Source organism: Perognathus longimembris, chromosome 9, assembly GCF_023159225.1.
Source record: "Perognathus longimembris pacificus isolate PPM17 chromosome 9, ASM2315922v1, whole genome shotgun sequence".
NCBI classification, from domain to species: Eukaryota; Metazoa; Chordata; class Mammalia; order Rodentia; family Heteromyidae; genus Perognathus; species Perognathus longimembris.
In genome coordinates, this window is record NC_063169.1 from 47,824,253 (window position 1) to 47,834,683 (window position 10,431).

The following is a 10,431-nucleotide window of genomic DNA, read 5'->3' on the forward strand; positions in this document are numbered from 1 at the left end:
TTTCAACTGCCAACCACATGCCTCAGCCTCCTGAGTAACTAGGATTACAGTCTGAGCCACCACAACAGGCTGCTCCCACCTTCTTTTTACTGCGCAAGGCCAGCTGAATTGCATCAGAAACACATACTCTATTTGCCTTTCCAGAATCTATTTCCCACTCAGCACACAACTTACCATTTGTATCTTAACATAGTTCTACAATTGGTCCACATACAACCTGAGTGGAATCTAAGATTGAACCAAGGATCTTGACCTAATTTTAAAAGTAATTTCCCCTTGGCCACAGCCCTTGCTATACTAGTAGGATGAATGATCCACTGGACGCAGTCTCATTGAACTACCAGGTTTTCTGAAAGTACCACCAGCAGGTATGTTCACACATCCCTGAACTTGGGTGGTGGGAAATGCCTTGGTCATTTTGTCTCTATATACAGCCACTCAGAGCCACATAGAGCAGGCAGAGAGAGACTATGTCCCAGTACAATCCTGCAGACTTCTAATTTAAGTTCCATTTAAGTTGTCATGACAGGCAATACATTCTTCTTTACTTCCCCCCACACGGGGTTGCATTTTCCACTAATGTGCAACATAGAAAATGTATAATCACTACATTATTATTACTGAATGTAGAATTATTGAATGTGTGTCTTTATTCATTAACTTGGCCCATGGAGTTCCTCACACAGCCACTTGGGATGAGTCATTGCTCTCTCTCTCTCTCTCTCTCTCTCTCTCTCTCTCTCTCTCTCTCTCTCTCAACCTGTTTTTTTGTGAAGATTTGGAAATACATAAAGCATTGACTACAGGGCCTGGTGGTTCAGACAGAGAGGATCTCAGTAATTGCCAGCTCTTTTTTTGTTTGTTTGTTTTTGTCATGCTCTGGGAGAAAACATCTCTCTTCAGCAATATAGAAGGAATAAAAGAACCTAATTCTTGCTGTTGAGAAAAAAAGTAGAGTAATAGACAAAGACAAGCTCCAGAATTTGGTTTAAATTTAGGAAAATGTAACTGGCCAGATTATTTGAAGTCCAAAAATCTTGATGGTATGCAAAAATGACTTGTGGAGGGTTCTTATCTCTAGTTGTCTCTCAATAATCTACCTCCAATAAGACTGCTTCCTTGAAATGCTAAAGTCTTTAAGAAAACACAGAAGTCATATTGATTTACAATTACAATGTAAGCTAAGAAAAATTTCCCTTAAGAACATAAATTATTTTTTTAAAGCTACTATCTCTTATCCCAAAGTCTAGCTTCTAAAAAACCAATATTACCAACTACCAAGGTTACATTAATTTTCACTTTCCTTTCATTAGTCTCTGCCATAACCATGTCATTATGCCAGTATTTTCTGAATCACTAGTGAGTGGTAAAAACAAATATACCAGTTGTGATTTAATCAGAAATCAGAGACTTCACTGTTGAAACAGCAAGCACAAGTAGACACATTTAGAATAGTAAATGAATAACAAAAAAAAAAAACTTACAGGATCATTAATAAGAAAGCAATTAGGTCTTCTGGGAAAATACATTTTTGAAAGAACGCTAAAGTAAGCTATAAAATGCAAGCAAAATTGTGCTTTGACAAGAATAGTACACACTGTCTATTACATCATAATTTTTCTCTTGAGAAAACTGACAAGAATCTCTGTTCTTAAATATGAGCATAAAGCATAGTAAAAAGAATGCTCATGAAATTTAATGCATTCTACCTACTACCTTCCATTCATTACATTTGACTGTCCTATAAATGAGCTCCTTATTATGAAGATCTTTTATTACATTTGCAAGGAAAAAAACAGAGAATTATGAAGACACTACCACTAATAATGTCAGAGGGAATACTATTTCCTGAACTAAATTACATTAAGTAAAATGAACTGCACTTGGTATTTTGGGTTCCTCTGTGTATTTGCCACTAAAAGTTCTAATCAAAACACTCATAACTAAAACTACTTAGCCTTATTTTTATTTTCCTGTGAACCTATTTCTTACAAATGTATATGAGTATTCTTTAAAACAAAAATAGGTAGCATGGTTATTTTGATGTGTCTGGGATGTTAAATTACAATCAAGTAAATATTAGTAAGAATTATAAATCCAGAAGAATTGTTTCATCTTATAATCTGCTCACAATAGCCTTCAAGTTCCATAAAATCTGAGCTTTCTTTGTCTTCCTGTAGCATATCTCAATGTTAAATGTCACGAGAAAGTCACCTCGCCTTATTAAAGAATGACTTCTGATTCAGTAGGTTATAAGGTGGCTCTGATCAGAGCTCAGTCCATGTTCTCAGGTATTAGTGAGGCTGATAGTCCATGGACCACATTAGGTAGCAAAACCCTGGAGAACCTTGTAGTGACAGAATACCTTGCTTTTGAAACAATCAGCTATCGGTATTAGGTACAAAGTAAGGACTGCAGAATGGCTTCTTCTCCACTCTTGATGGCTGAATGTCCTAAGGCAAATCACGTGAACAGTCTAGCCTGACACTAAAGTTGCTGGTGGATTTACCCATTGCCTAACTAGGATCAAGGGAATTCCTCTGGCTGGGTCAGCAGGTTTGGAGAATCAGCATTACCTCATGCAGGAAGCATTGGGAAAGTTTACACAAATACACAACAATCTAGAGGGTGATTGATTGCATTCTCCTGAAGAAAACATAGATAGGAGATGATAGTATAAAATGTCTAGTTCATTTCATCTTCACCACAGTTTCTCCATCTATGAACACAGATAATAAGGATCTATTTCCAATAGTATTTTTAAGAATGTAAGCATGGAGCTTTGTATTATTCCAAAATGTGTCTTTGTAACCTGATCCTTTGTACAATGAATTACTATCATTGCTAGGATACATATAGTTACAGCTTTCCCAACAAAATCCATGCCCACAATATCTGAACTATATATTACTTCATGTGGCTTTATTCCTGAGCTTCTCTTATTAAAGCAATTCCCAGCATGACACCTGGAGCTAGCACTGCCCTAGTCATCATTGTTTTGCTAACAGAGCTCCACAATCATATTAAGTGGAAACATGAATCATGTCATGTAGGATTACTTAATTGGCTCTTAAAGCAACTGCAAGTGACAAAATAAGCCACTGATTATTGTTATGGATTATCAATAGATAAAACAGAAAGTCCCCCTCCCCTCAAAAAAAAAAAAAAATTCAACCAAAGTTAAGTGGGAAAATGGCAAGGTTCCACAATAGAATCAATACAGTCCTCACATTCCACGCCTAACGTTTTCCCAGAACCTCAACAATCTAAAATATATCACAAACCAAGTTTTTAAATTATTAAAGTTCAGTTTTTTCTTACCAAAATATTAACAAATCCAAAGAATTCCAAAAAGAAAAACCTCATAACAGAATCGTCAAGAAACACTTCCTATGTGTAACTATTATGATTTTTAACTCATTTACTTTTACTGAGATGAAGTTTGAAGTTTGCAAATTACCTCAAAATTTGTACTATAAATATTCAAAACCAATTATATTAATTTTTTCCCAAAACACAGCTGTATGTAACTTATCACAAAAACTAGTAGGCAACCTGGTGCTCAAAGTTTCTATCCCCATATACAAAAAGGAACATAGAGTCAACTCAGAGGCAGATAAATACAACACATAAACATTTTGTGACATTAAAGAATTATTTCATAGCTATCAATTTGCTCTGGGCATCAATTGAAATAAAAGTAGCTTGACTGATTCACCAGCTTTATTATTAAATACTACTTGAAGATATATCATGATTTGATATTTCTTATACAATTTTACAGAAACTACAAAAACCGCAAGAATTTTGACTATTTTTTAAAGTCAAGTTCAAAAGCAATTACAACCTTTTTAGGCAGAGAAACACCATTTAATAAAGGAACACAAACCAAGATACATATGATCAAAGGGTAAAGTCTGAAAGGAATACACAGAGGGAAATTTTTACATTGACTGAATAAGAAATGAAATCTACTTGAACAAAGGCAAAGGCTGATTCAAATAAACAAGTCAAAAACAGGACACTTTTCCTTCTCCTGAATATGACACACACACACACACACACACACACACACACACACACACACACACTGTTCCATTTTGTCTGAAAAAATAATCTGTAAGCTCTCTTGGTTTCCTGCTCTCAATCTTCCACCATTTCTCTTCCTCTATGAAGAGCTAGTAGAAGAAATGGGATCAACACAAGTCCCCTTCAACATGATTTACACTGCCCTTAACATCACCCTCAGTAAAACTAGCAAAATGTACTTCAAAAATATAAGGCTCAAAACACCTTCTCTATCTGGCATTATATCACATGAACTTAGTAACTACAAATGTATTTAAGCATCATTGCTAGATACATGAGGTTTGGTAGGAGAGTGGGCATTAGTTTTCAGCAGTGGGATCAGTCCTATTTCCAGTTTTTAATAAAGAACACATCCATATTATATCAAGACATCATGTTGAACCTCATATAAAGAGTTATTGCTTATTTATTCATAATAAAATAAGGCTTCAGGTCAGCACTGGGCTAGGGCTAGAGCCAGAGAGCAGGAAGAGGCAGAAAATCTAGGATGGTCCTGCCCCACCAACAAGGATATTTGGTGAGACCTAAAAGATTGCAATTTTGTGTATATGCACATAGAGCTTGGTTGGTGCTAGAAATGAGTGGGAGGGAGTGTGAAAGAGAACTGGAATGGCAGAGGGGTTGATTTATACATATATATATATATATATATTCCCATTTATAAACACAAAGAGAAGAGATGTCAAGAGCTTACATGCCAATACCCAAATAGCAGCCAAACCTGCCTCTCTTCCCGTCTGGGCAGGCCAGACACAAAAAATGACATCTTGAAATCTAGGAAAGTCAGCATTCAGATAGAAGGGGACAAGTAAAAGAGAAAAAAAAAAAATCCAAGCCCAGAAATGCCCAATGACCTATCATTACTAGTGATTGTAAGTTGGAGACTTTATGTACTAAGGTACCAAATGCACTGAAAGATAGTGACCAATTAAGACCAGCAAACTAAAAAAGCAATCTTCAACCCAAGCTAGCTAGAATGTATTTTCCTAGTAGATAATAAGTATAAGTGAAAATAGTTCTGTCTTAGGGACAATACGAAGTCAGACACAAGGGAAGAGGCACTGCTTAGATGGGTTGCAAGGTCCTAAGGGATTACCAGTGTGACATGCCAGGGAGCACAGCCAAAGCAGAATTCTGAGCTGCATTTTCTGTCTCACATCATACTAAAGAGACAAGAGTCCCTCTCTAGGTCACAGGGAAGACTGCATCTAAAAGCTGCATGACATTCTCTACATTGAGATGGAAAAGCTAAACCAACAGTTCAACAAATAACTCAAAACAGCTGGTTCAATGTAATATTTTTTCTGCAATTTGAATGCTGGGAATATTGACACTAACTTGTCCATGAATTTAACACATGTAAGGATCTACAGAAGATAAAGAATACCTTATTTTCAAGGATAATTTAATCATTGTGCTGTCACTGTCACACATTGGTCTGTGACAACATAAGATGTGTGCTTAACAATGACTTAAATGAATGACTAGCCAGATATCATTGGCTACTGATGATGCCTGTAATCCCAGCTACTCAGGAGCCTGATTCAATGACACCTGGGGCATGAAAGTCTGTGAAACTGTTGTCTGTAATAATCCACCAAAAAGTTGGAAGTGGAGCTGACTTGCGTGGTAGAGCACTAGCCTTGATCAATAAGGATCAGGGACCGCATGCAAGCCCTGAGTTCAAGCCCCAGGACTGGTATGAAGAAAAGAAAGAAAAGAAAAAGACTAGTGAAAGACTAGCACACACATGCGCACGCACGCACACACACACACACACACACACACACACACACATCCTGAACAGTCATCACTGTCACTCAATAGAGTATTCCAAGACTTTGGGAACATTAAACACTGAAACTAAGGTTCTTTAGCTACCTTAATGCATGATGATTACATGCCAGACAGCTGCCTGATGCTTTACAATTGACAGTGCTAGGTCACATAAACTGTGTTGCCTCATCCTCATAAAAACTACCTGGAATGATCAGAACAGGTATTATTATCTTCATTTTATAGATGGGAAAGCTGAGTTTCTAGTCATCTCTTCTGAGACTGGTTTTGTAGGTCATCTGAGTTCTTCCACAAAACACTTTCTTACATGGTGATACAAGAGGCAATAGCTCCACAACCCAATACATATACTGTACTATCACCTCTTTTGCATTTCTGTGTCTCAATTTTCCAAGACATTTTAAGTGAATGACTGAACTTGAAAGAATACAAGTTGAAATTTATAGGAGGTCCTGGTTTTAAAAAGCTTTGCATTGGAGCTGTACACTTTTTAACTCCAAAAGCTAAGAAAGAAGTCACAATAATGAAAAGCCTTAAATGGTGATTTTAAAAATATAGACTAAGTGTATACATGATATATCAAAGGCCCAACTATCTGCCTTTCAAATTGTTTATAAGCGTACTACATTAGGAGTCACACAATAATTTCAGAAGGTTGTGAACTGGCCTTAAGGAACATGATTTAAAAGACATCTTTAACAGAATAACTTATAGTCAATTTGGAAAGGAATTTATATATTTAAAGCATTCTAATGTAAATTTTTCAAAAAGCTCATTATTTAAAATATCATCTCTAATTCATCTGTAGTCTATGTCCTTAAACAATTCTGACATAGGATTTGATGACAGTACAATTTCAAATGATTCATGATTAACCAGAACATAGAAATAATTAGAGACCAAACTTTTAGGACTATAGAGTCTACAATCTGACTTTTAAAACTGAGAATAAAAGACATCTACCTCTGAGTAACTATGCATATTTCCTGAGTGGCAATTTTTTTTATTTTCAACCCTGTATTATAATTAGGATTGCATAGCCTACTAATTAAATACAATATAAATCACTGAGGAGAAAAGTCCAGCATATTTAGAAAAAAAATCATTTAGAACTAGATGTGCATAAACAGGATTGTTCATTTGAGATATCAAAACTCCAGGTATCAGAAAGCCCCTATATTGTGGTAAAAGAAATATATTCCCTTGTTCATTAAAGGGTAAGTAAACACTTAAGGGGGAAAAAGTTCCCTTACTATTGAAAATATATCCATCAGTTGTTAAGATACTAATAGCTGCGACTACTGAATACATGTAAGTTTAATCATGCAACTGGTAGAGTTCAAACTTTCAATTAACAAACTACACGCCTTTTCAAGCGCAGGCTCTTTGTGCCATTACAAGCACTGCAAAAATCAATACTGTCTCCCACTTGCTGCATATCATGAGCTACATCAAGCCTGCTTCCAATACTAAAGGGGAAGTGTGTCAGAGAGGCATGCAGTAATGGTCAGTCCAAAGAGAATCAAATTAAAACACTGAACAGAGCTGTGGCACACTTCATCTCTACACATCGCCTTTCCTCGCCATTTCATCGTCTCTGCCTAAGTGGATGACACAAGCTGCCACCCGAATCTGTCGTCTAATTCTTGAAGAGTTCTGAACGGGGGAGGGGAGACGGAAAGAAAATACACACTACTGCCCCGGAAAACAACAGGGTGAGTTTATTCCCAGGAAATCAAGCAGTCTCAACAAAGACACTGTTTGGCACAAAGTAAGTTCTTTCTGCACACCCTGCGGGCTGAGCCAGGAGTGAGGCTGTGGCGGTTCCCGTCTTCTCGGTCACCTCTCGGCCACCTCTGCGTGGCCATCTGCTCAGTCAGCCCGCCAGCCAAGCTGCACCAGAGTGGCTGGGCTGGAAAAGTTATCAGGACCGGGAAGGAAACAAATTGGTGACCGAATGCTCGCTCCCCAGCGTCCACCGGGTGAAACTTCAGTACCCCCAGAGGAGAGAAAGGTAGAAGCAACCAAGGAACAAAATTGGAAGGGACTCCAGGGCCAGCCTCCGGCCGCCCTCGGGGCTAGAACTCCTGGACTTCCCAGAGTGGCTTTACCAAGAGCTCAAGGGAAAGGAGCACCACGCCTGACTGCCTCGGCTCCGTCTTATAAAGGGTTCTGCTGGCGGGCAGTAGTCATTCTAGCCCCACTCACGCAGGCGGGCCAAGGGAGGTGCGGGGCCAGCCCTGTGACGGCTTCGTGGGACAAACGGGTTCCCGCATGAGGGTCGGGCTTTGCGGCTGGGGCGCCCCGAACTCCCTAGCCAGGATCGCTCTGCACAGATCCTTATGATGGCATTGCAAAACATCTTAAAAGACTCCGCCAGTATACACATGCAACAGTCTCCAAGCAGTCCCGACCCTCAGCGCACCGCCAGGAGCGACGCCCGGCTGGTGCTGGGGGAGGAGGGACGACTGGGAAGTCGCCGGACAATAGTCCACACGCCGAGGTTATTCCCCCGGACAAAAAGCACCTGGCAACGCGCGCCCAGCTCCGTCCCTCTGAGGCTCCACATTCCTGACAAAGGCTTCCTCGGGATTTTTTTTTTTTTTTTGAACACTCTGGGGGGGGCAGGCAGCAGCCAGGAGCCTGCACCACCAGCCACAGAGTAGTCGTCCTTACACTCCTAACTACTTTTTCCTTCCCCCCCCCACCCCCCGAGCCCCAGGGCCAGCTGCGCCGGACCCCAAGGTTCCACCAGTGCGCTCAGGAAAGAGCAATGTGTCCGTGCACTTTAGCACAGAGGTGGCACCCTGAACCCCGAGCGAGACTCTGAGACAAACAATGGATCGCCAAGAGGAAAGTTACCTGCTCCAAGTGACGCCAGCCCAGTGCTCCGCGCCCCGCCTGGCACAAACTCCGAGGACATCTCTTTCTAGAACCTGGCACCCCAGTCACCAAAGCCTCCCCTTCTCCTTGTTCTGGATTCAGAGGAGCTGGCGGCTGGGGATATGGCTCCGGGCTCGGGACACCCCCTCCACGCACACAAGACACCCCTCAAGCCACTCACCTGCGGAGAACTGGCCTTGGGCCGACCCCAGGAGAGGCCACGGGGAGAGGAGCACGAGCGCCACAAAAGCAGGCAGCGCCGGCGCCGCCGAATCCATGGCGAGTTTGGAAGAAGTTTCAAGCAGCTTTGGAAAGAGCTGCCCCGGGGGCTCGCGGCGAAATCCACGACCGAGCTGCCTGGACGACCCCGTGGGGTGAGCGTTGGGAGTCTGTGCCCGCTCCCCCCCCCCACAGACCCCCAACTATTGCCTTCTTCACGATCGCCCAACTACCTCGGGGGCGAAAGCGTCCCCCGCGTCCCCGGCCCGCCGCGGCGGCAGCTCTCCATGCTCGGCCGAGGCAGCTCCTGTTAGTCAAGAGTTACTTTGCTCGGGGAGGGACGGGGGGCGGAGCCTGCGGTGACGTCGCCCCGCGGGCTCTAGGCGCTTTGGAGGAATGCGGGCTCCCGCGCGCCCCCGCCGCCGCCTGCTGCCGGAGAGCCGCGCGCCAGCCCCGGCCGCGCGCCCCCCTGCGCCCCGCGCCCGGCTCCCGATCGCTGCCTTTGTTCGCCGCCGGGGTCCCCAGCCACCCGCCGGCCGCTCTCCCTCTGGTAGCGGGCGGGAAAAGAATCCGGATAGGAGCTTCATGCTGCCCTGTTGCAGAAATCGCCATGGAAGCCGAGTGGTGTTGCGGCGCGGAGAACAGGGGTCGCCCCGAGCTGAGGGCGACCTGGGGTTGAGCCCCCAGATGGAGAGCCCACCGCAGCCACCGCCGGTAGGAAGAAAAGGTGCAGAGACATCCCTAAGGAAATAAGCAGCCTGCATAACACAGAATAGGGCACCCCCTTCCCCAGAGAATATTGACTGTTTCTAACTCATATAATATATAAAACACACCAAAATAAATATTCCGTAACTTTCCAGTGCGAACAGCTGGCGCGTCTCCTTTTCTAGTTTTGTTTGTCATTAGCCCAGAGAGTGTTTGAGGTTAACTTTCTGCTTCAATGACTTGGTTGTTCTGGAACCTCATAGCCTCTTTCCTTTCACCTAGGCTTGGTGGAGTAGACTGTCTGTGTGTGTCTGTGTGTGTGTCTGTGTGTGACTGTGTAATTTTCATTTTAATATATTGAATCTACTTAAAGTATAAATGCTTAACAAAAGGAATTCACACTGGCAATGAAAGTAACAATGTATAATAGGCGAGAAGGAATATAAAGCCATATTATGACAGTGAAGTATTTTATAGTCTGCTACTTGGGCAGCAGCAAAAAGTAGTTTCACTCTATGCCACGCTGGCTGACTTGCTCCTATAGTAAGAACTGTACAGGGCATACTTAGTTCGTTCTTGTAAAATAGTACAAAATGTGTGCTGTCACATATAATAAACAGAACCCATTCAGAATCACAGCATCTTTACAATTTCTAACAATAGTTTGTTGATTGATGCCTGTCAGTCAGATATATCTTTAGCTCTTCAAAACCAAGAGAATGTGATAGTCAATTT

General features: G+C 41.9%; 1 protein-coding gene across 7 annotated transcripts in view; it reads right to left on the reverse strand.

Moving 5' to 3' along the window:
* The window catches only part of Ptprk (protein tyrosine phosphatase receptor type K), a 481,811-nt gene extending 472,562 nt beyond the window's left edge, over window positions 1–9,249 (reverse strand). For 3 of the 7 annotated variants that reach the window (XM_048354061.1, XM_048354060.1, XM_048354058.1), the window contains exon 1: window positions 8,951–9,249. In XM_048354061.1, coding sequence (XP_048210018.1) covers window positions 8,951–9,047 — 97 coding nt within the window. In that variant the 5' untranslated portion in view covers window positions 9,048–9,249. The remainder of the gene's footprint in view (window positions 1–8,950) is intronic. The other 4 variants (XM_048354055.1, XM_048354054.1, XM_048354057.1 and 1 more) reach the window with 2 other exon arrangements.
* Between the last annotated feature and the right edge of the window lie 1,182 nt (window positions 9,250–10,431).